General features: G+C 43.3%; 1 protein-coding gene across 10 annotated transcripts in view; it reads left to right on the top strand.

Annotated features, from left to right (window-relative positions):
* The window catches only part of MICU3 (mitochondrial calcium uptake 3), a 189842-nt gene that overhangs the window by 40279 nt on the left and 122674 nt on the right, over nt 1-26889 (top strand). Inside the window, exon 2 of one of the 10 annotated variants that reach the window (XM_077279701.1) lies at nt 1138-1265. The exons of the other annotated variants lie outside the window; for them this stretch is intronic. Coding sequence (XP_077135816.1) covers nt 1188-1265 — 78 coding nt within the window. The 5' untranslated portion in view covers nt 1138-1187. The remainder of the gene's footprint in view (nt 1-1137; nt 1266-26889) is intronic. 10 annotated transcript variants of the gene reach the window in all.

The following is a 26889-nucleotide window of genomic DNA, read 5'->3' as shown; positions in this document are numbered from 1 at the left end:
CTCATGTAACCCGCACATGTAGATGACTGTATCAATAAAGTTTTGCCAAAGCCAAATTCCAGGATGTATAAAAAATAAAGCAACTTTACTTAACACATGACATGCCAAGAATAGACAAAAATGCAGCGATGAAAAAAGTGTAAGTAACCTAAATTAGCTGATAGGTGCAAAAATGCTGCAGAATATCTGTAATATCAAAAGGTCACCAAATATTGTGGGAACTTAACAAAAAAAAAAAAATATGGCCCATCTTATCCTAATGACCAAAGGCAGGTTAATCTGCTCACCCATTAGGTTGCTTTCTCATTGCGTTGTGTGTTCCCGTTGGGGCATATGTCCGAATTCCAGAAAAAGGTGCACAGCAGAGCTCACGTTCACTCCGCTGTTACCATTACGCATACGTCCGGACCTCATTGTGCGAGGATTTGGCACGTATACCCCGATAGACACACACAATCAATGTGAAAGCACTCTTAGGAAAAATCCTCTGCAAAATGAAATACTCCAGTTTAAATAGTTTTAAATAAACTTTCTTCCTTAATCTTATAAACCCCCGTGTGATACAGACATTAATATCCAGCAATTCTACACATTTATTCTATCTTCATGGTCTTAATTATGGCACCGTCTGTTGGACAAACTCCCCCATCTCCTTTTACCCAAAAATGGAGAAGAGAAAAGAAAATGCAGGAGGAGGATGAGCAGCACTCGCTATATGCAAAGGATAAGAAAGGGAAACACATCTACAAGAAGGAACCTGCTGTCATTCATTATGTATATAGGAAAGAAAACAGAGATTCATATAACTGCGCCAAATCATTCCTTAAATTAGGCCCCCGAGGGTAACGAGTGTCAAGTGTGAAGATCCAGAACATCTCCCTTCTAAGGAGCGATTTTCTCCTCTCATCATGTCTATTGGATCATTTCAACCTTTTCAATAAAATTTGTTTTTAATCTTGATAAATCCCAATTGTGGTGATGGACAAATGTATTAAAAGGATCCAATCACCAGAGATCAGCGTTTGTTTTAGCAGAGCAGTTTAAGAAATGAATGAAGCCCATCTTCTCCTTCCCGCCAGTCCAGTGTTATGATGTACATGTTGGTTTTCTTGTTATTTTCTGACTTTCCCATTCCAGCTAAAAGCAGTGTACAAGGTTTGGTTCGAAAGTCGCGTAACACAGGGTCCATGGCCAACAGCAAAACTAGAACTAGAAGAAAGCTGGAGATACAACGAAAAGCGCAAGAGGGTTTTATCCGAGGATTGGTGAGAACATTAATGGTGCATAGAGGGGCTCATCTGATGGGGTTGGGGGAGAAACAGTCACTGTAGAAGCATAAAATGTCAGCTGCTGCAAGCTCAGGAGGGATAGAGATGAAAATAGAGCAGGAATAACTGCGCTGCTGATGAAAGGAAGACGGTTCCAAGAGACTAAAAAATATTCAATACGGTTTATTTGTCAACGCTTTTCAGAGTCATCCAGCTTCATCAGGACAAACCACACATATCATATATGACTCTGAAACACGTGGACAGATAACCTGCCATATGCAGACACCCGTCTTTAAACCCAACACAGGTCAATCATCACTGTATGTTGCTGCTACATTGTACCGTAATGAAAGTCACTGAGGTTGAATTGCAGTTCGCAAAGTATTGTGACCACAACAAGGAAGTTGCAAAAAGTTGGATTTTCTGAAACGTGCCTTTTGTGGAGGCAGTACCTTGTAGGATGTCATTGCAGCTCAATTCATGATGTTGCAATACAGTAAAAGCAGACGCCGATCTTTGACAATACGACGTATGTCACAGCCAAAATCAACATGTAGTCCCAGCCTCAAAGGAGGGGGATAGTCAGAAGCAAGACACATTACAATTGATTAAAGGGAATCTGTCACCCCAAAAATGGCCTATAAATTAAGGCCACCGCCATCATGGGCTTATCCACAGCATTCTGTAATGCTGTAGATAAGCCCCCGATGTATCCTGAAAGATGAGAAAAAGAGGTTAGATTATACTCACCCAGGGGCGGTCCCGCTGCGGTCCGGTCCGATGGGCTTTGCGGTTTGGGTCCAGCGCCTCCCATCTTCTTACGATGACGTCCTCTTCTTGTCTTCCTGCTCTGGCGCAGGCGTACTTTGTCTGCCCTGTTGAGGGCAGAGCAAAGTACTGCAGTGCGCAGGCGCCGGCAAAGGTCAGAGAGGCCCAGCGCCTGCGCACTGCAAAGATAACCTGTTTTATCTTTCAGGATACATCGGGGGCTTATCTACAGCATTACAGAATGCTGTAGATAAGCCCCTGATGCTGGTGGCCTTAGTTTATAGGCCATTTTTGGGTGACCGATTCCCTTTAATGGTATGGTTGTAGAGGACCACTTGTAATAATAAACACGCAGTTCTCACATTATCCTGTACATACCGCAAAAGGGCCATAGGGTGCTGCTTTCTGTGATCTACCCTGTATAAATCTCACTTTATTTTGGAGATTTAAGGAATTACCGTATATACTCGAGTATAAGCCAAGATTTTCAGCCCATTTTTGGGGGCTGAAAGTCCCCCTCTCGGCTTATACTCGAGTCATACCCAGGGGTCGGCAGGGGAGGGGGAGTGGGGGCTGTCTAATTATACTCACCTGCTCCTGGCGTGGTCCCTGCAGGTCCCTGGCTCCCCGGCGCCCCAGCTTCTTACTGTACTGAGCGGTCACATGGTACCGCTCATTACAGTAATGAATATGCTGCTCCACTTCCCATAGGGATGGAGCCGCATATTCATTACTGTAATGAGCGGTAACGGTGACCGCTCAGTACAGGAAGAAGCTGGGGTGCCGGGGAAGCAGGGACTGCACCGCGCCAGGAGCAGGTGAGTATAATGGGGAGGGGGAGCGCAGCGTTGCGCGATATTCACCTGCTCCTCGTTCCGGCGCCGCTCCGTCTTCAGTGTCCTCTGCAGTGACGTTCAGGTCAGAGGGCGCAGTTTTGTGGTTAGTGCGCGCCCTCTGCCTGAACGTCAGTGCAGAAGATGCTGAAGATGGAGCGGCGCCAGAACGAAGTCAGGTGAATATTGAAAGTGCCGGGGACCTGAGCGATGGAGAGGTGAGTATGTGATTTTTTTTTTATCGCAGCAACAGCAAATGGGGCAAGTGTCTGTATGGAGCATCTTATGGGGCCATAACGTTTGTGCAGCACTATATGGGGCAAATGTCTGTATGGGGCCATAATCAACGTTTGTGCAGCACTATATGGGGCAAGTGTCTGTATAGAGCATCTTACGGGGCCATAACTTTTGTGCAGCACTATATGGGGCAAGTGTCTGTATAGAGCATCTTACAGGGCCATAACTTTTGTGCAGCACTATATGGGGCAAATATCTTTATGGAGCATCTTATGGGGCCATAATTAACGTTTGTGGAGCATTATATGGGGCAAGTGTCTGTATGGAGCATCTTATGGGGCCATAATCAAGGTTTGTGCAGCACTATATGGGGCAAATATCTTTATGGAGCATCTTATTCGGCCATAATCAACATTTGTGCAGCATTATATTGGGCAAATGTGTCTAAGTAGCATCTTATGGGGCCATTATTAACCTTTATGCAGGATTATATGGGGCATATTTTAATATGGAGCATTTTATGGGGCCTTCATAAACTTTATGGAGCATTATATGGGGCTCCTGATTCAATATGGATATTCAAAAACACTTAACCTACTGATGTCTCAATTAATGTTACTTTTATTGGTATCTATTTTTACTTTTGACATTTACTTTTTACCGGTAGCTGCTGCATTTCCCACCATAGGCTTATACTTGAGTCAATAAGTTTCCCAGTTTTTTGTGACAAAATTAGGGGGGTCGGCTTATACTCGGGTCGGCTTATACTCGGGTCGGATTATACTCGGGTCGGCTTATACTCGAGTATATACGGTACCACAAATTTTCTATAACAGTACTGAGTCTATATAAAGGAAATGCAGAGTAAAAAACAAAGCTAAGTAACAAAGTATTTGTAAAGCAGCTAAAAGTTTATTTGTTGGAGAAATTTCTGTATTGGGCTTGCGGAAATCCATGTGCTTGCTGCTAAAAGTATTTTATTTACCTCTACATTACTGTAACAGAAATCTGCCATGTGTGAACATGCTTGAGAATTCAGTGTAAGTGTCTCCTAGCAATGTCACACTCTGGTTTAGAAAGCTTGTAGGGGACGCTCTACACACAGTAGTTGAAAGGGGTTTGCTACTAAAGAAACCTGTCACCTATTTGTAAGATAACTCATACAGTGTGGAAAAGAAGTATTTGATACACTGCTGATTTTGCAAGTTTTCCCACCTACAAAGAATAGAGAGATCATCTATATTTTTTATCGTAGGTACACTTCAACTGTGAGAGACAGAATCTTAAGGCCACGTTCACACGCTGCGGGTTCCTCTGCGGGTTTATCCCGCAGCGGAATTGAAAATCTGCAGGGCAAAACCGCTGCGGTTATCCCTGCAGATTTATTGCGGTTTGTTCCGCGGTTTCCGCTGCGGGATTACTGCTGTACTATTGATGCTGCATATGCAGCAATATGCAGCATCAATAGTAATGTAAAAAATAATAAAAATTGGCTATACTCACCCTCTGACGTCGCGATCTCCCTGGCGCTGCAAGCGGCTGTGCCGACAAGGACCTTCGTGACGTCACGGTCATGTGACTGCGGCGTCATCACGATCATGTGACCGCGACGTCACCACAGGTCCTGTTCGGCACAGCAACTGAGACCGGACGCCGCGGGCAGCGCTGAGAGGTGAGTATAGCATTATTTTTTATTTTAATTCTTTTTTTTACACCCAAATATGGTTCCCAGGGCCTGGAGGAGAGTCTCCTCTCCTCCACCCCGGGTACCACCCGCACGTTATCCGCTTAACTTCCTGCAACGTGGGCACAGCCCCATGCGGGAAGTTAGCGGTTCAATGCATTTCTATGGGTGCAGAATCGCTGCGATTCTGCACCAAGAAGTGACATGGTCCTTCTTTTTTTCTGCAGAAAATCCGCGCGGATTTTCCACAGAAAAAAAGGATCGTCGGCACAACGGGTTTTGTTTTCCATTAGGTTACATTGTACTGTAACCTACATGGAAAAAGGATGCGGACCCGCAGCTGCAAAACAGCTGCGGGTCCGCAGCAAAACCCGCAGCGTGTGAACATAGCCTAAGAATAAAAGCCAGAAAATCACATTGCATGAGTTTTACATACTTCATTTGCATTTTATTGCGTGAAATAAGTGATCACCTACCAACCAGCTGGAATTCTGGCCCTCACAGACCTGTTAGTTTTTGTTTAAGGCTATGTGCACACGTTGCGGATTAGGCTTAGGAATTTCTGGTGTGGATTCTGTCTCTCCTGGCACAAAACGCACCTGCGGATTTGTCGCTTTTTTTGTGCGGTTCCGCAGCGTTTTTTGTGCGGTTTTGCTGCGGTTTTCTTGCGGATTTGCTGCGTTTTTTACCCCCGCGGTTTTCTATAATGGAATGGGTACAAAAATGGTGCAAATTCACAAAAAAGAAGTGACATGCTACTTCTTTTAAACCGCAGCGTTTCCGCTGCGCATTTTCCTCAAAGTGTGCACAGCATTTTTTTTTCTCATTGATTTACATTGTACTGTAAATCAATTGCGGATCTGCAGCGTTTCTGCACTGCAAAAAACGCTGCAGATCCGCAGAGAATCCGCAACGTGTGCACATACCCTAAGAAGCCCTCCTACTCTGCACTCATTACCTGTATTAATTGCACCCGGGTGAACTCATTACCTGTATAAAAGACACCCGTCCACACACTCAATCACACTCCAACCTCTCCTCCATGGCCAAGACCAAATAGCTGTCTTAGGACACCGGGGACAAAATTGTAGACCTGCACAAGGCTGGGATGAGATACAGAATAGGCAAGCAGCTCAGAGGGAAGACAACTGTTGGAACAATTATTAGAAAATGGATAAACCCCCAAATTATTATTATTATAGCACTATTTATTTATTCCATGGCGCTTTACATGTGAAAAGGGGTATACATAACAAAAAACAAGTACAATACTCTTGAACAAAACAAGTCACCGAATGGTACAGTAGGAGAGATGATCCTGCCCGCGAGTGCTCACAATTTACAATGACTGTCAATCTTCCTCAGTCTGGTGCTCAATGCAAGATCTCACCTCGTGGGTAAGGAAGAATCTGATAAAGGTCAGGAATGAGCCCAGAACTACACGGGAGGACCTGGTCAATGACCTGAAGAGAGTTGGGACCACAGTCTCAGACACTACGCCATCATAAATTAAAATCCTGCAGGGCGCACAAGGTCCCCCTTCTCACTCTCAATAAAATGTCAGGTAATTATGTAAAAATCTTACAATGTGATTTTCTGGAATTTTTTTAAGATTCTGTCTCTCGCAGTTGAAATGTATCTACGCTAATAATTACAGACCTCTCTATTCTTTGTAGGTGGGAAAACTTGCAAAATCGGCAGAGTATCAAATACTTCTTTTCTCCACTGTAAATATATGATCGCTGGGGTCCATAGAGCAGGAGTCCCATAGTCAATAAAACAGTATTTCTGCTTGGTAAACCCCTGTCTCCTTGCTCAGCGGCTCTGAGCACCTCGTGACGACAATTTGGGTAATGCCAAGCTCAGTTATTGGCTTCAGCGTTGACATCAGCACTGCTTACAATAACAGACACTGGAAGTAGTGAGGGAGACTTAGCTTTGGACCTGGGGATGGGGAATAAGGCCCAGTTTGTTTTTAAACAAGCTTCACTCAGGGAGAGGGGTTTTCTGAAACCAGAAAACTTTTTAAGAGTTGTGGACAAGATTTCTACATTGATAGAAACATTGGAATTGTGTATTAGAAAGGCACAAATTACATAAATTCACGGAAAAGTGAGTTGTGTGCTGTAGGTATAACTATACTGGTATCTTTCTTGTATTGCAATTACTGATCTATCCGCTTTACTAATGTTAAGGGCTCAGGAAAGCAATCTGTGCCCAAACGCATGGGTGACCTTGGCTTTAGCAACAGAAGAAAGCAGCCAGTGTTCAATTGTGATCACAATTCCGGACAGTAACTTTACACTAATTCTAGATGAGTAATTTACTGCTAAGTAGGAAGTGATTGTATGTACTAATCCTACAACTGCGTGTCTTAATGTATTTCTGAGCAGAGATGGAATCTTCAATGTTATAAAGGGAGAAGGATACAAAGTTTTATGAGTAAATTATCCATTTTCTACGATAGTAAATGTAGTGTCAGATGTTTGAGATTTTTACTAAAATAACGAAATTCTAGTTTGCACCAGTAAATTGAGGCAAGACTCATAAATGCCTATGTTAGATTAAAAGGGTTTTCCCGCCAGCAAAGTACATTTTAATCAATAGATCTTGGGGAAAAAATAGGTTCCACATTTGGATGTGTTAAAAAATTGTTCCTTTGCTGAGATAATCTTATAAATGTGCCTCTGTTGTGCTCTGTGTAATGGCTGTGTCTGACCATGCAGAGCTACTCCAGTATACGGTCGGCACATTCCACATCTCCTGGCCAGAAAAGGAAGGAAAAGGGTATATAGACAGGGCAGCAAGGGATCTCGGATTATTTTTTTTATCTCCCTGCCTGTTTTATCACAGGAGTGAGTGTTTCTTCCTCATCTCCAGTCCTCTGAGCTCAACATAAATCAAGTCAGTGACAAATAAGGTCGGCAGCAGCCAGAGCTCCTACCTCACTGACCTGATTTATGATGAGCTCAGGGGACTGGATACCTGGCAGAAACACTTACTCCTGTGATAAAACAGACAGAGTAATGTTTTAACTCACACAAAAAGCAGAAGCTGCAAGCCACTGCTACATCATCTATATAATTACCTACACTACCGTTTAAAAGTTTAGGGTCACCCGGACAATTTTGTGTTTTCCATGAAAACTCATACTTTTATTAATCTAATGAGTTGCCAAATTAATTTAAAATCTATTCCAGACATTGACAAAGTTCAAAAAAAAATTTTTATTTGAAATAATAATTTTCTCCTTTAAACTTTGCTTTCATCAAAGAATGCTCCCTTTGCAGCAATTACAGCTTTGCAGACATTTGGCATTCTAGCAGTTAATTTGCTGAGGTAATCTGGAGAAATGTCACCCCATGCTTCCAGAAGCCCCTCCCACAAGTTGGCTTGGCTTGATGGGCACTTTTTGAGTACCATACGGGCAAGCTGCTCCCACAACTGCTCAATGGGGTTGAGATCTGGTGACTGTGCTGGCCACTCCATTACAGATAGAATACCAGCTGCCTGCTTCTTCCCTAAATACTTCTTGCATAATTTGGAGGTGTGCTTTGGTTCATTGTCCGGTTGTAGGATAAAATTGGCTCCAATCAAGCGCTGTCCACAGATTATGGCATGGCATTGCAAAATGGAGTGATAGCCTTCCTTATTCAATTTCCCTTTTACCTTGCACAAATCTCCCACTTTACCAGCACCAAAGCAACCCCAGACCATCACATTACCATCACATTACCTCCACCATGCTTGACAGATGGCATCATACACTCTTCCAGCATCTTTTCACTTGTTCTGTGTCTCACAAATGTTCTTCTGTGTGATCCAAACAGCTCAAACTTGGATTCGTCTGTCCATAACACTTTTTTCCAATCTTCCTAGCTGGTCAATGTCTGTGTTTTTTTGCCCATATTAATCTTTTCCTTTTATTAGCCAGTCTCAGATATGGCTTTTTCTTTACCACTCTGCCCTAAAGGCCAGCATCCTGGAGTAGCCTCTTCACTGTAGACGTTGACACTGGCGTTTTCCGTGTACTATTTAATGAAGCTGCCAGTTGAGGACCTGTGAGGCGTCGATTTCTCAAACTACAGACTCTAATGTACTTGTCTTGTTGCTCAGTTGTGCAGCAGGGCCTCCCACTTCTCTTTCTACTCTCTTTTAGAGCCTGTTTGTGCTCTCCTCTGAAGGGTTAAGTACACACCATTGTAGGAAATCTTTAGTTTCTTGGCAATTTCTTGCATGGAATAGCCTTCATTTCTAAGAACAAGAATAGACTGTCGAGTTTCACATGAAAGTTCTTTTTTTCTGGCCATTTTGAGAGTTTAATGGAACCAACAAATGTAATGCTCCAGATACTCAACTAGCTCAAAGGAAGGTCAGGTTTATAGGATCTCCAATCAGCCAAACTGTTTTCAGCTGTGCTATCATACTTGCACAAGGGTTTTCAAGGGTATTCTAACCATCCATTAGCCTTCTTACACAGTTAGCAAACACAAAGTACTATAAGAACACTGGAGTGATGGTTGATGGAAATGGGCCTCTATACACCTATGAAGATATTGCATTACAAACCAGACTTTTGCAGCTAGAATCGTCATTTACCACATTAACAATGTGTAGAGTGTATTTCTGAATCATTTAATATTAGCTTCATTGGAAAAAACTGTGCTTTTCTTTCAAAAACAAGGACAATTCTAAGTGACCCTAAACTTTTGAATGGTAGTGTATTCTTCCTCCATTGGCTAGGAACTGGGTTATGTGCCGACTGTGAACCGGAGCACCTCTGCAAGGTCAGACACAGCCATTACACAATACACAGCAGGGGCACATTTATTAGATTATCTCAGCACAGGAACATTATTTTTAAAACATCCATTTGTAGAATACATCATTATTCCAAGATCTACCGGTATTGAATAAAATGTACTTTGTTCGTGGGAAAACTCCTGGTCTGAAGTCAAAGTAAATTTAATTTGAAATGCCTATATATTTAGTGGCATAATCTAAGCTAGTTTGTAGTATCCTTGTATTAAAAATCCCCTACTGTTCCCTAACTACACTTCTAACTCCTGTGTGATGACGCTTTGAGAATGCCAGTGTATGCTGGGATACTCACACAAATCATCATCAGGGAGCAGAGGCTGAGATCACTGCTGCAGCCCCTGCACCTTCCCTGACTCGGAGCATCATCAGTGGCGCTCGTTTCAGGGGCTGTGTTTGTCCCTGCGAGCAGTGCGATCTGCTCTGTGACCGCATCCGCTCTGTTGTCGGCTCAGATTATTAATCAGCCGGCAACAGAGTGGTGTGAGAATACCAGGCATGCAGGAGACCAGTGACGGTTGTGTGAAGCGAGATTAAAAATAAACTTTTTTACCCCTCTAGGACAATTTGACTTTTTTTCTTTTTGGTGATTTTTCAAACAGCGATTTTCTGAACAGTGAATAGTGAGGTAGAAAACCTATTATATACAGTACGTTTTGGTTTGTGATGTTTTTGTGGAGTTTTGGGGCGAAGTGACAGGATGCTCAGGGTCTGGCACGTCACCTATTAGCTTCTCTATAGGACTTGAATACATGAAAATAATATTACTGATTAAAAAAAACCCACAAGATGCATGTTACATTTAAAACTCTAGTGGGGGGGAGTTTCACACCCATTTTTCATGTAGTGTTAGACCCCCATTTCCCCGAATAGAAATACTTAGTTGGGGGTCCCTAAATCTTCCTTCACACACAGATACGTTTTTTGTGGAGTTCTTTTTTGGGATGTAAAATACATTTTTTACAAACTTTTTTAAATGTGGCTTTTTTGTCAGATTTATTTCTATTTACTTTTTAAGCCTATAGGAAGTTGCATGAAAATTTTTTTCCCACAGCTAGAACTTGCTATACTTTGCACACTGAGCAAAAAAGGAGTATCAAGCTGTGGAGGAGCTTTACATATCTACGTGTGCCATAATTCTGCCACAATTTAAAGAGATCCTGTCGCCGGGTCAAAATTGAACATTATTTGTTTTTATTTTATGGCCTATAACAAAGGGATGTGGGTTTGGGGTCGTGTCTTTTTACGCTGCTCTGAATTATTACCCTGTGAGCACCACTACCTTGGTAAAGATAAAAAGTAACACTAGATAAAAAAATATCATCCCAAAAATCCACCAACTAATCAGAGGTCCAAACTCGGGTTCCATTTACACATGTGATAAACACTGGCTCTCGATTATCGACCTGTCCAAACACCTGATGAATGAGCAAAGTGCATCATTGGGAGCAGCACATCGTCCCGTGTAAACAGGATACATGCTGCAGATAACATGTTCTATGCACACAGAACAATTGTTCTAACAATCGTTCTGTGTGCCTAGATGTGCAGTCGGCCTAAAACCACCGAGATCGCCTTGTATGTAGTAGTTATTTAACAGCTGCGATCAGACTGTCTAAAAGCAGCCAAAAGGTCCCCATACACATTAGAGTAATGTTGGCCTTAACTCGCCAATATCGATAGGTTCCGCCGACAATCTAATATGCATGGGGGTCTGTGATAGATGATTGAAGAGTTAAGTATATAACATGTCCGATTTTGGACTGCCGATCCTTTTGCTCCCCCTGAGATAAGCCGCCACCAGTGATGTCTGACAGTGGCTCTCTCATAGAAAAAACAGAAGCTGTTGGCTGAGCGGGCTCTCCTGTGTATGGGAGAGTCAGGAGAGAGAGCTGCCGGCCAAACCATTAGCCAAACTATCAACAGCTGCAGTATCTAATGTGTATGAGGGGCGTTACACTAGACAGTCTGAAAGGGAACCTGACATGACTCCCATGCCCACCAAATCATCAGCAGTTCGCTATTCCTTTATAAATTTCCGGCCTAACCAGCCCTTTATGCTGTTTGCTCATATCACATCTCCTGGGCAGAGGATGAAGCAAAAGAGTATACAGACATTACAGCAGGGGATCACAGATGATTCTTTCTGTGAGGTAAAACATTGTTTAAAAACAGGCAGGGAAATATTTTACCTCACAGAATGAATCCTCTGCGATCCCATACTGTGACGTCTGTATACTCTCTTTTGTTTTCTCCCCTGCCCAGGAGCTGTGGTATGATCAGACCATGCCCTTGCACGGTCAGACACAGCCATTACACAGTACACAGCAGGGGCACATTTGTAAGATTATCTCAGCACAGGAACATTTTTTTAAAACACATCCAATTGTGGAACATATTATTATTCCAAGATCTATTGATTAAAATGAACTTTTGTTCGTGAGAAAGCCCCTTTAACCCCTTTCTGCCTTTGGATGGAATAGTACATCCGATGGCAGAACCCCCACTTTGATGCGGGCTCAGGTGGTCAGCCCGCATCAAAGCCGGGACATGTCATTTGTTTTGAACTGCTGACATGTGCCCGCAAAAGGCGCTTGTGGAATCACGATCTGCCCGCGCGTATTAACTAGTTAAATGCCGCTGTATTAACAGGCGCTTCCGGCCATCCAGCTGGAAATGCGAACACCGGTGACCCCCGTCACATGATCGGGGGGTCATCGGTGCATCGGCATAACAACCATAGCTCTCCAGCAGACCTCTATGGTTGTTAATGCCAGATTGCTATGAGCGCCACCCTGTGGTCGGCACTCATAGCAATGCTGTAATTCTGCTACATAGAGGTGATCTGAGCATCGCCTCTATGTATCAGAGGTGATCGAGTTATGGCAGCTTCTAGCCTCCCATGGAGGCTATTGAAGCATGCAAAAAAAAAATGTTTTTAAAAATATGAAAAAAATACAAAAATATAAAAGTTTAAATCACCCCCCTTTCGCCACATTCAAAATAAAACAATAAAAAAAGAAATCAAACCTACACATATTTGGTATCGCCGCATTCAGAATTGCCCGATCTATCAATAAAAAAAGGACTAACCTGATCGTTAAACAGCGTAGCGAGAAAAAAAGTAAAAACACCAGAATTATTTTTTTTGGTTGTTTTGACATTGCATTAAATGCAATAATGGGCGATCAAAAGAACGTATCTGCACCATAATGACAATTTATTTTTTTTAAGCGAAGTTTGGAATTTTTTTCACCACTTAGATAAAAAAGAACCTAAACATGTTTGGTGTCTATGAACTCGTAATGACCTGTAGAATCATAATGGCAGGTCAGTTTTAGCATTTAGTGAACCTAGCAAAAAAGCCAAACAAAAAACAAGTGTGGGATTGCACTTTTTTTTTCAATTTCACCGCACTTGGAATTTTTTCCCATCTAGTACAAGACATGGTAAAACCAACCCGTCTCACAAAAAATAAGCCCTCACATGGCCATATTGACGGAAGAATAAAAAAGTTATGGCTCTGGGAAGGAGGGGAGTGAAACGCCCCCCCGCAAAACCGAAAAAAGCTCCAGGGGTTAAGGGGTTAAATATATGCAGTATCTGACACAGTGAAAGGGAACATTACAAAATACTTTTCAATATTTTTTTATGACTGTCAAATATAATTTGGCATTTTGGATTAGATTAATTTTTTGTTAGTAAAACATTGAAATCTACACATTGTAAATGATATGTCCCTGAATGATTCGATTATTGAAGCCACGAGCACTTGCTAAATCTCATTGATGCTCCTGGGACTGACTTTTCCGCACAAGATACAGCACCTGCTGGTCTTCCATGCTTGTTTCTAGTGTGCACTGCAGGCACAACACTTTATCCTCTTGGGGTTATAAAAAGGCAAGGGTAACCTAATCACCCAGATACATGCTGTGGGTATTCCATGCTTGTGTCCTGACCTTTCACTGCACTATGAATCCAGGGCTCATGACACCATCTAACCTGTGAGGAAGGTCAGCGCAGAGCACTACACTTAATACTTGGTGAATCAGTGATTTTATTGTACAAAAACAGTGAAAAAGTGGTGTCTATACAATTCTAGTAGGCAGCAACATAGATAACCCTATTTTAAAGGGATTTTTTATAAACTGCAAATTATGTATAACCTATATTGATGACCACTTGTAAGGAGAAGACCCAAACCAGGCGTATATTTTCCGTGAAGGGTCTGGAACCAACGGGACTGTCACCCAGGTTATATAGGGAAGAAGGGAGCAGAGGCAAGCTAATAGGGCTGCAACGCGCGAGAGACCAGGAAGATTTGGCAGAAGGCAGAGCATGCGGTTGGGGAGAAAAAGGGGCGGAGTTTGGTTAATGGTCGGGAAGAAGGACGCGCATCAGGCAGAGAGAAGGTTGTGCCGACAGGACGGGGACAAAAAGCTCCCCGGACTGATGTGGCTCCTGTTACATCAGGGTGCCAAACTGACAGAGATAGCGGGGGCTGCGCGCTTGCCTTAAGATAGAGACTACCGACCACAACATACCGGATTTGTGCCGACATTGTGTACCGTGAGGAAAAGATCACAGGCAGGACCTAAGGGCCCTCACACTTAGACGGGGAAAATTAGATTTTGGCTTTGAGGAGATTTCTTCCGTGACAATGGAGACAGGGGACACGAGATCCCGGTACGCTGAGGGAAAGAAAAATTGTGTGATACCCTGCTCATCACGTCCCTCTCGATTGTACACTGACCATACTCCGGGGAATCCCCACCGCCGTCAGGAGGATATACGTCAACGTTAAGAGAAGTCCTCCAGATCCCGAGGGATTAACACCACCGCCAGGATCAGAGACGTCATTCTGAGGATCGTAACAGACATCTAAGCGTCACAGTTTTGACGCCAACGAACTCTCTGTAACGAACCGGTTTCCTGAAGTCAACGGTAGTTGAAGAAATTATTTTTGTTTTCCTTTGTTTTCTTCCCTGGAACTATTTTTTTTCCTATTCTCTTTTTTTTCCCTCCACGCCCATTTTTTTCCTTGCTCCTGATTCCGTGTTCTGCTGACCTGTTATCCCTGTTGTGTTTTCTCCCTGAGAGGAGTAGTTATTGTAAAAAATTACATTTTGTGTTATCCCTTGCTCTGTCTCTGTCACTGCATCCCGTAACCAGCTTACACACATAGGATAGAGTGGGTCCAATCACTGGAATTCCCTATGATCCTCAGAACACCCATCTTGAATTCAGAGGAAATGCTCATGCTCAGTCTCTGCTCCATTTATTATCATTGGGACTGCTGGAAATAACCAAGCACTGTATCCGGCTGTACGTCTCAGGATTGATTAAGGTCATACACCCCAGCGATCAAGTTATCTCACATCCTATGAATAGGGGATAACTTGCGATTATGGTAATACTAGGGCAAGTTTTGGGTTCCAGAAGCTATAACTAGGCTCTACATAGTAGGATCACAGTAAAAAAAGGGCACTTTTTCATTTACTTATGGAATTCCCACATCTGCTTATATACTTTTTCAACATTTTATCATAAGAAATGTGCTGTGCACACTATTTGTGATCTTTACATTTATTTTATATGCCAAGAACGTTCTTGACTCACTACTTGTTAAAAGTATTCTGTCAAAACAGCCTTTAATAGGGATTCCACAGACAGCACTAAGTACTCTACCTATCGTATATTCCAAGGGCCTTAATGCTTTCTTCCCAATCCAGGGATCTGGACATAATGCTCCTGTGTCTACAGAGTGACTGCTGACTGGTGGAGCTGGTTGGCAGAGGATAATCAAAAAGTAGAGTCAATACAATGAGGTCAGGAACTGAAACAGAATCGACAGGCGCCAGAACAGGAGGACACAGTACGAGGTGAGACATAGGAATCAAACTAGCTAGAAACAGGAGTGACTCAGAATAAGACAGCCTATAACTAACCAGAGCTAGTAAACCAGGGATTGAAATAGTGTGAGCCCATCCCAAAGCTCGCGGAAGGGAGTTGATAAGATGAGTTCAGGAGATAATCCAAGGTCCCTGCTTAAAAGGTAACAGAAGTCCCAGAAATGAATCTAAACTGCTTCACTGTAACCCAGCATTGCCCGCAGCAAAAGAGGAGGTAGGAAGCATAGACGTGGATGTAACCAAATCCATTGTCATTTTGGCCTTTCCTGAGCTGGTATATATCGGTATATAATTTTTTTGCTGTGTAAAAAAGCATAGCCTGTGCTATTCTATGCTGAGGTATCCTAGTCGTGGGTAATTCTCCTGACTTCTACATCTGACAGAAGGTTTAGATGTGAAGAGAGGACCATATCAGACATTTTGCTTCTGTATTTGGGTGCATTCCCCTACATTGGGTGTCGGTTGCAGGCAAGAATCACCATCTGATGCTGTATTGAGCAGAATTCATTACCAGCCAAACAATTAACGGTAATACAGTTCCATCATATAGACATTGACCTCAAACCTTTCCCACCTTCCAACCCTTAGATGATCATTTGCAGGTATCTCTGGGATGATGAAAGATGGGGTATTGTGTAGGGCCGGGATAACTGATATAATTGTTTCAGTTTACCTGTTTAGTATATTATCAGCTTGTAGACATCAGTATCCTCTGTCAGCCAGTGAATCCCTTATCTGGCATTTAATCTTGTCTGTATGGGAAAACCAAATATTTTGCCCGCTGAGTGAAACTTTTGAATTACTGACCTAGCGTAATGTGAGACAATGCCTTGGCGGTGAACCTTTTCTCTTCTTACCTATAGGATAATGAAGTAACATAACCAGTGAGCTCCTACAATCAGGTAGATGGATCTGTCTCAGAATCCCCCTTATCTAACGCCACAAACCACTTTCAGAAAGACAATGGAGAAAGGTGCAAAATAACTTGTTGTGTTTCATCCTGTTGGACTCAGAAAAATAAACTACAATTTCTATTTATTCTGTTTATGGATTTGTGTCATTCTCACACTAAAATACTAATTGACCTTTGCAGCAGTTCATAGAAAAAGCCATTCTGATTGTAGCAGACATCTTCTAATATTTACCTCTTCATGACCAGTATCCAGATGGGGAAAATATTGATATGTTCACATCTAAGTCTGAGGCTCCGTATTTTTTTCAAGCTGGATCACCTCCAAAACAGCTTTTATTACCTCAAGCTACAAATCCAAAGGACACATGTCTGTTTTCTTACATTTGTTCCTTACTATAAAATGTGTTTGTGCTTCTGATTTGGGTGAGGAATTGGATTTTATGCCAGTCTTAATATAGCTATGAATATTTTAGGAAATGTTTTGTGCAATGCACATTTCTGAAGGATATTTCTAAAAAGGGACTATGACGGAGCTTTCTGCTTGTAAACCCCTGTAATTCCAGAAAACCCCAGGAATCCACATTATCAAGGTTGGGAATTATTGATATACTCATGCCCACTAGTTAAATCATAAATTGAAGTGAAGGACAGCATCCAATCCAGGTGAAAAAAATTCCTCTTTATTGTGCCAAATGCAACGTTTCAACCTTTAAGGTCTTTTTCAAGCATACAAAACAATCAAAATGGCAGCCTTAAATAGGAGAGGGGGTAATAACCCACCAATCACCAGATCAGGAACTGCCCATACAATTTACATATCAGTGTTTAGTAATCAAATAACATATAATACAAAATACACATCATGCATAACATACAGAGTTTAAAATCATTCACATTGTCATTGGTATAACAAACCCCATAACACCACCCATGTAAAGAGTAATTAGCACATGGACAGTTACAGAATATAAACAATCCAACACTTCCTGTTATACAAGGTCCAATCACTAGGTCTGTAATAGCAACCATATACGTCATCAGCCAGTGCTGTAGCCCGTATCTTACAATGGCTCACATCATAATCAGCCAATAACAAATCCTCTTGTGAAGCCAATCAAATAGATCCACAAAGCTATCATCTGATGTTTAAGAACCAATCCTGATTCCCATCACTGAAGACCAGTATACTTACTACATAGCGCGCACTCATGTGTGCTCCACCCCTAGACCGGACATCCGTGGCCGCATCCAAAGCACCAAACACACGTGTGTACACCACAGCATGTAAACAGCTCCAGCGCGTAGTTTTAATTAATTTTAATCACCCTTCAGCAAGGAGCACTTCACTCAAAATCCATTTCCTGTTTTGTCTTGGATAATTTACCTGCTTGGGTGGTATTGGGGCTTCCACGGTTGCTCATTCATAATCCTGTTATTAAATGGTTTCAGAAGGAAATTGTTAAGAGACCCAAATTTCATAAGAAATGTCTAATCACTGTGGAAGTATGATCTTTCAGGGGTACCTGAAAGACTTCAGAGATATGTTCTTGGAAAAAGAGGCAGAGATCTTACCCCTCCATTGTCCTTATGACTGTGCTATTAATTTTGTCAATGGTACTAAATTACCGAAAGCTCACCTTTTTACTGAGCCTGAACATACCGCCATGAAAAGTTATGTAAACGAAGGTTTACAGAAGGGTCATACAGTATCCATCCTTTCTCCTCGCCTGTGACTGCTGGATTTTTCTTTGTAAAAATGAAAGATGGGGTCTCCACCCTTCCCTCGATTTCCGAGAACTGAACAAAATCACAGTTAAGAATACATGCCCACTTCCACTCATCTCCGACCTCTATAATCCGCTTACTGGGGCTGAATGGTTTTCTATACTAGATCTTAGAGGAGCTTACAATTTAATATGCATCCAGAAGGGTGATGAGTAGTGTTGAGCATTCCGATACCGCAAGTATCGGGTATCGGCCGATATTTGCGGTATCGGAATTCCGATACCGAGTTCCGATATTTTTGTGATATCGGAAATCGGAATCGGAAGTTCCCAGTGTATGGTTCCCAGGGTCTGGAGGAGAGGAGACTCTCCTTCAGGTCCTGGGATCCATATTCATGTAAAAAATAAAGAATAAATATAAAAAATATGGATATACTCACCCCTCCGACGGACCCTGGACCTTAGCGGTGCAACCGGCAGCCTCCGTTCCTAAGAATGCAGTGAGTGTACAGGACCTGCGATGACGTCGCGGTCTTGTGATTGGTCGCGTGACCGCTCATGTGACCGCGACGTCATCGAAGGTCCTTCACTCACTGCATTCTTAGGAACGGAGGCTGCCGGTTGCACCGCTAAGGTCCAGGGTCCGTCGGAGGGGTGAGTATATCCATATTTTTTATTTTTATTCTTTATTTTTTACATGAATATGGATCCCAGGGCCTGAAGGAGAGTTTCCTCTCCTTCAGACCCTGGGAACCATCCAGGAAACCTTCCGATATTTGTGTCCCATTGACTTGTATTGGTATCGGGTATCGGTATCGGCGATATTCGATATTTTTTGGATATCGGCCGATCCAATCCGATACTGATACTTTTGAATATCGGAAGATATCGCTCAACACTAGTGATTAGTAGAAAACGGCATTTTTAACGTCGGAAGGTCTATTCGAAAATCTTGTCATGCCTTTTGGGTTAACCAAAGCACCAGCAGTGTTTCAAAACTTTGTGAATGATATATTTTCTGATTGCAGAAGATTTGTTGTTATTTAGCTTGATGATATTTTAATTTTTTCGTCTGATTTGGATTCTCACCAGGAACATTTCCAGATTGTATTACAAAGATTGAGGGAAAATTCTTGGTTTGCGAAAACTGAGAAATGTATATTTTCTGTTCAGGAGGTTTAATATCTGGGATATATTTCGTCAGCTAATGGTTTAAAATGGCTACTGGGAAGGTACAAGTTATAATTGATTAGGTCCAACCTAGTGACCTAAAAGCGTTGCAACGTTTTCTAGGATTTGCCAACCATTATGTTTATCCAGACCGGGTTTTGAGTCCTGTCTTCCCTTTTCCCGATCTGATCATGTCAGGACTCGGAGTTCATTTTTCTCAGCCTCAGTCTGGTCTCAGGTTGGCTCAAAATGTTATTAAGTTTGTCTCTGAATCTTCCTGTGGGACTATTGTTGGGGTTCCCCTGGTTACAGAGGCATAATCCTGTTATAGACTGGGGATCTCGTGATATTGTTAAATGGGGTCCTAATTGTTCCAATGGTTGTCTTTCTGCAGTTTTTGTGTCTGCCATTAATCTGATTAATCTGGAGGGTATTCCGGAGTACCTGAAGGATTTTGGGGACGTGTTCTCTGAAAAATTGGCTGAGGTCTTGCCACCACATCGTCCTTATGATTATACTATTAATCTTATTCCAGGTTCTAAATTGCCCAAGGCCCGTTTGTACAATCTTTCTGGCCCAGAACATACCGTTATGAAAAACTATATCTTTGATAGTCTACGCAAAGGTCACATCCATCCCTCTGTCTCTCCTGTGGCCGCTGGATTATTTTTGTTAAGAAAAAAGATGGTGGCTTACGCTCGTGCCTCGATTTCCGGGAACTAAATAAAATTACGGTGAGAAATACCCTCTCCCACTCATTCCAGATCTTTATACCAATTGTCTGGGGCTAAGTGGTTTTCCAAACTTGTCCTCAGGGGAGCATATAACCTTATCTGCATTCGGGAAGGGGATGAGTGGAAAACAACATTTCTCACCTCCGAGTGTCTGTTTGAAAATTTGGTCATGCCTTTCGGTCTCACGAACGCGCCTGCGGTGTTTCAGAACTTCATGAATGATGTTTTTTCTGATTTTATCAGGTGCTTTATGGTTGTATACCTGGATGATATCTCTCCTGACAAGGAATCCCACATTGGCCTTTTACGCGCTGTTCTTGATAGGTTACGGGGAAATTCCATGTTCATTTTGTGTCCAGTAGCTTTCCTTTCTGGGGTTCATCCTTTCTGCCAATGGGTTTCGGATGGATCCCAGAAAGGTACAGGCCGTTGTTGATTGGTTGCAACCCAGAGACCTCAAGGGTCTGCAGCGTTTTCTGGGTTTCGCCAATTATTATCGAAAATTCATCAAGAAGTTTTCTCAGGTTGTCAAGCCACTCACCAATCTCACTCGCTGATCTCAAAGTCTGGTCACCTCTGGCAGTTGAAGCATTTACTACATTAAAGAAGTGTTTTATGTCTGCTCCTGTATTGGTTCAGCCCAATCCGTCAGAACCATTAATTGTAGAGATGGATGCATCGGAGGTGGGAGTGGGGGCGGTTTTGTCTCAGGGACCCGCTATTTTGACCAATTTAAGGCCATGTGCCTTTTTCTCCAGGAAGTTTTCTTCTGCGGAGAGGAATTATGATGTTGGTAACTGGGAGTTATTGGCCATTAAATTGGCTTTTGAAGAATGAAGGCACTTTTTGGAGGGGGCTGTTCATCGGATCACGGTGATTACGGACCACAAGAACTTGTCCTACATTGAGTCTGCCAAGCGGTTAACTCCTAGACAGGCGAGGTGGTCGCTTTTTTTTTCTCGTTTTCATTTTTCTATCACCTTTCGGCCTGGTTCCAAGAAATTCAAGGTGGATGCCTTATCTCTCAGTTTTGATCTGATAGCACCCCTGAACCTCCTTCCTCTATTCTTCAGCACGGGTTGGTTGTTGCTGGGGTATCCCCTGAATTGGAGCTTGAAATTCGTGAGGCTCAGTCTCTTGATCCTCCGTCTGTACCTGACAATAAGCTCTTTGTCCCGGTTCAGTACTGGTTGAGGGTTCACAGGGAGTTCCATGATTCTGCTCTCAGTGGACACCCAGGGATCTCAGCCACCCGGAAAGCCATGGCTAGGCTGTTTTGGTGGTCTTCCATGACCTCTGATGTCGCTGTGTTTGTGACTGCTTGTGATACCTGTGCCCGTGCTAAGGGCTCCCATAACCGGCCGGCCAGGGAATTGGTGCCATTGCCAATTCCGGATAGACCTTGGACTCATTTTCATTAGGATTTTATCACTGATCTCCCTCCTTCCAATGGCAAAACTGTGATCTGGGTAGTGGTTGCCAGATTCAGTAAACAGGCGCATTTTGTACCTTTGGCAGGACTGCCTTAATGCAGAAACACTATCTAAGTTGTTTGTTGAGCACGCTGTGCGGTTGCATGGCATGCCTTTGAGTGTGGTTTCTGATAGAGGGGTACAATTTGTGTCCAAATTTTGAAGGGCATTTTGTAAAAGATTGGGTATTTGCTTGACCTTCTCCTCAGTCTACCATCCCGAGACCAGAGGTCACTTGAACAGATTTTGCGGTGTCTTGCTACTTCTCAGCAGGATGATTGGTGTTCTTCTTTGCCCGTGGCTGAGTTTGCTTTTAATAATCAGATTAATCAGTTCACTGACACCTCTCCATTCTTCTGTAATTACGGTTTTCACCCTCATTTTGGTGAATTTTCCAGGCTGGATTCTGGATGTCCAGGGGCTGATTCGGCAGTTCAACGGTTGGGGGAGGTGTGGAGGGAGGTCGGGAAGAACATTGGGGAGGTTCAGGGCAAACATAAACATTTTACTGATAAGCGACGGTCTGTAGGACCTGGTAGGAGATAAAGTGTGGTTGTCTGCCAAGAACATATGTCTGAAAGTTCCTTCTGAAAAGCTAGTCCCCAGGTTTATTAGTCCTTACGAGATCATTGAGGTTGTCAATCCAGTTGCCTTCCGCTTATGCCTACCTCCGTTGCTTCGGATCCCCAATGTGTTCCATAAGTCCCTTAAATCATTTGTGCTGTCACCTGCTAGGTCTCCATCCCCTCTGCCTCCTGTCTCGGTGGATGGTCAGGCTGAGTATGAAGTGGAAATGATTGTGGATTCTCGCATGGTCTACAGTTCACTTCAGTATTTGGTCCATTGGAGGGGTTATGGTCCTGAGGATCGATCGTGGGTCGCGGCGCAATCTGTCCAAGCTCATCGATTGGTTTGTGTGTTTCATGTACGTTATCCTGGGAGACCTGGGGGTCTCCCTTGAGAGGAGGGTACTGTCATGATCCAGACTGGGTTTTGAGTCCTGTCTTCCCTTTTCCCGGTCTGATCATGTCAGGGGTTAACTTTTCTCAGCCTCAGTCTGGTCTCAGGTTTGCTATGTAGCTCCGCTCCATCCTGCAGGCGGTGTCAGTTATAGCTTCTGCCAACGGCATGAGTAGCTGACCCTACTTATATCCTTATTTGTCATGCTGCGATTCCTGACTGTTCCCGTGTCTTTTCATTCCCCTTCTGTTGTGTATCCGCTTTTTGGGCTCCCCTGGTGGTTGCTGGTGGTACTGGTGACTTGTTTGCACTTTGCTGCTTCTGTTCACCTGCTTCCATCAGCGTTTGGGAGTTTCCTATTTAGCCTTGCTCTCCAGTCATTTCCTTGCCGGTCATCATTGTAACCAGAGCCTTCGGTTGCATGTTCCTGCTACTAGTCTGCTGATCAGCTAAGTGGACTTTGTCCTTTTGTTTTGTATCTTTAGTCCAGTTTGCAGTTTTTGTAATTCTCTGTAGCTGGAAGCTCTTGCGGGCTGAAATTGCCACTCCTGTGTCATGAGTTGACACAGGAGTCTTAAAGTAATTTCAGGATGGTTTTTTGAAAGGGTTTTCAGTTGACCGTGAAGTCCTCTTTTGTATCCTTCTGCTATCTAGTAAGTGGACCTCTCTTTGCTAAATCTACTTTCATACTGTGTATGTCTTTTCCTCTTATTTCACCGTTATTACATGTGGGGGGCTGCTATCATCTTTTGGGGTATTTCCCTAGAGGTAAGCCAGGTCTGTTTCTTCCTCTACCAGGCTTAATTAGTCCTCCGGCTGGCGCGTGGCATTTAGGAAGCCGTAGGTATGCTCCCTGGCTACTATTAGTTGTGTGGTAGATTTAGCTCACGGTCAACTCGAGTTTCCATCACCCGAGAGCTCGTTCGTTATTTATATGTTTCTTACGTTCCCTTGCCATTGGGAACCATGACAGTATGACCGGCCATGTGTTAAACTTATGGGCAGAAGAAAGGAGAGAAAAAGGAAGTCTGTAATTTTTTTTTTTTTTCTTCCCTATGCTTGCTCCATAGTTGGATCAGTTGTATTTCAGCTCTAATTACTGCCTTTGCCTTTCTCTCCTTATAATCCTTGAATGGCTCTGAGCTCACCTGTTTAAAGATGGATCCTCAGAGTTTGGCTGCAGGTTTAAATAATCTTGCTACGAAGGTTCAAAATTTACAAGAATTTGTTATGCATACTCCTATTTCTGAACCTAATATCCCTACACCAGAGGTGTTTTCCGGAGATAGATCTCGGTTTCTGAATTTCAAATATAATTGTAAATTATTCCTTTCTCTCAGACCTCACTCCTCAGGAGATCCTGTCCAGCAGGTTAAGATTGTAATTTCTTTGCTGCGAGGTGACCCTCAAAATTGGGCATTTTCATTGGCACCAGGGGATCCTGCGTTGCTCAATGTGGATGCGTTTTTCCTGACTTTAGGGTTGCTTTATGAGGAACCTAATTTGGAGATTCAAGCTGAAAAAGCTTTGATAGCCCTATCTCAAGGGCAAGATGAAGCTGAGATATACTGCCAAAAATTTCGTAAATGGTCTGTGCTTACTCAGTGGAATGAGTGCGCCTTAGCGGCAAATTTCAGAGAGGGCCTTTCTGATGCCGTTAAAGATGTTATGGTCGGGTTCCCTGCGCCTACAGGTCTGAATGAGTCCATGACAATGGCAATTCAGATTGATCGGCGTTTGCGGGAGCGCAAACCCGTGCACCATTTGGCGGTATCTTCTGAAGAGACGCCAGAGAAAATGCAATGTGACAGAATTATGTCCAGAAGCGAGCGGCAGAATTATAGGCGTAAAAATGGGTTATGCTTCTATTGTGGTGATTCTGCTCATGTTATATCGGCATGCTCTAAACGTACTAGGAAGGTTGACAAGTCTATTTCAATTGGCACTTTACAGTCCAAATTTATTTTGTCTGTAACCTTGATTTGTTCATTATCAGTTATTACCGTGGATGCCTATGTGGACTCTGGCGCCGCTCTGAGTCTTATGGACTGGTCCTTTGCCAGGCGCTGTGGGTTTGATTTAGAGCCTCTGGAAGTCCCTATACCTCTGAAGGGTATTGATTCTACACCTTTGGCTTGTAATAAACCACAGTTCTGGACGCAAGTGACTATGCTGCGTATGACTCCAGACCATCAGGAGGTGATTCGCTTCCTTGTGTTGTACAATTTACATGATGTTTTGGTGCTTGGATTACCATGGTTACAGTCTCATAACCCAGTCCTTGACTGGAAAGCTATGTCTGTGTTAAGCTGGGGATGTCGGGGGGCTCATGGGGACACTCCTATGGTGCCCATTTCGTCATCTATTCCATCTGAGATTCCGGCATTTTTGTCTGATTATCGTGATATTTTTGAAGAGCCTAAGATTGGTTCACTCCCTCCTCACAGGGATTGTGATTGCGCCATAGATCTGATTCCTGGCAGTAAATTTCCAAAGGGTCATTTGTTTAACCTATCTGTACCTGAACATGCTGCTATGCGCGAGTATATTAAGGAGTCCCTGGAAAAGGGACATATTCGTCCTTCTTCATCACCTTTAGGAGCCGGTTTTTTCTTTGTCTCTAAAAAGGATGGCTCTCTGAGGCCTTGTATTGATTATCGACTCCTGAATAAAATTACAGTCAAATATCAGTATCCGTTGCCTTTGCTGACTGATTTGTTTGCTCGCATAAGGGGGGCTAAGTGGTTCTCTAAGATTGATCTTCGTGGGGCGTATAATTTGGTGCGAATTAAGCAGGGGGATGAGTGGAAAACCGCATTTAATACGCCTGAGGGCCATTTTGAGTATTTGGTAATGCCTTTCGGCCTTTCTAATGCACCTTCTGTCTTTCAGTCCTTAATGCATGATATTTTCCGTGAATATTTGGATAAATTTATGATAGTGTACTTGGATGATATTTTGATTTTTTCTGATGACTGGGAGTCTCATGTTCAGCAGGTCAGGAGGGTTTTTCAGGTTTTGCGGGAGAATTCTTTGTGTGTAAAGGGTTCAAAGTGTGTTTTTGGGGTTCAAAAAATTTCCTTTTTGGGGTACATTTTTTCCCCTTCTTCTATTGAGATGGACCCTGTCAAGGTTCGGGCTATTTACGACTGGACGCAGCCTACTTCTCTGAAGAGTCTCCAGAAATTCTTGGGCTTTGCTAATTTTTATCGTCGATTTATAGCTGGTTTTTCTGGCGTTGCTAAACCTCTGACGGATTTCACTAAAAAGGGTGCTGATGTTGCCAATTGGTCCCCTGCTGCCGTGGAGGCCTTTCGGGAGCTTAAGCGCCGCTTTTTGTCTGCCCCTGTGTTGCGCCAGCCTGATGTTTCCCTTCCCTTTCAGGTTGAGGTCGATGCTTCCGAGATTGGAGCGGGGGCGGTTTTGTCGCAGAAAAGTCCCGACTGCTCAGTGATGAGACCTTGTGCGTTCTTTTCGCGAAAATTTTCGGCCGCCGAGCGAAACTATGATGTTGGTAATCGGGAGCTTTTGGCCATGAAGTGGGCATTTGAGGAGTGGCGTCATTGGCTTGAGGGTGCCAAACATCAGGTGGTAGTTTTGACTGATCACAAGAATTTAATTTATTTGGAGTCTGCCAGGCGCCTGAATCCTAGACAGGCACGTTGGTCGTTGTTCTTTTCCCGGTTTAATTTTGTGGTCTCGTACTTACCGGGTTCTAGGAATGTGAAGGCAGATGCTCTTTCTAGGAGTTTTGAGCCTGACTCTCCTGGGAATTCTGAACCTGCTGGTGTCCTTAAGGATGGAGTGGTTTTGTCTGCTGTCTCTCCTGATTTGCGACGTGCTTTGCAAGAATTTCAGGCGGATAGACCTGATCGTTGTCCGTCTGGTAGACTGTTTGTTCCTGACGAGTGGACCACTAGAGTCATCTCGGAAGTTCATTCTTCTACTCTGGCAGGTCATCCGGGAATTTTTGGCACCAGAGATTTGGTGGCTAGATCCTTCTGGTGGCCTTCCCTGTCTCGAGATGTGCGTGTTTTTGTGCAGTCTTGCGATGTGTGTGCTCGGGCCAAGCCTTGTTGTTCTAGGGCTAGTGGGTTGTTGTTGCCCTTGCCTATTCCGAAGAGGCCTTGGACGCACATCTCTATGGACTTTATCTCGGACCTCCCTGTTTCTCAGAAGATGTCTGTCATCTGGGTGGTGTGTGACCGTTTTTCTAAAATGGTTCATTTGGTGCCATTGCCTAAGTTGCCTTCCTCATCTGAGTTGGTCCCTCTGTTTTTTCAAAATGTGGTTCGCCTGCATGGTATTCCGGAAAACATCGTTTCTGACAGGGGTACCCAGTTCGTGTCTAGATTTTGGCGGGCAGTCTGTGCCAGGTTGGGCATTGATTTGT

Source organism: Ranitomeya variabilis, chromosome 1 (assembly GCF_051348905.1).
Source record: "Ranitomeya variabilis isolate aRanVar5 chromosome 1, aRanVar5.hap1, whole genome shotgun sequence".
Lineage (NCBI taxonomy): Eukaryota > Metazoa > Chordata > Amphibia > Anura > Dendrobatidae > Ranitomeya > Ranitomeya variabilis.
Note: the sequence above shows the minus strand (reverse complement) of the source record. Positions and strands in the feature narration are given on the sequence as shown.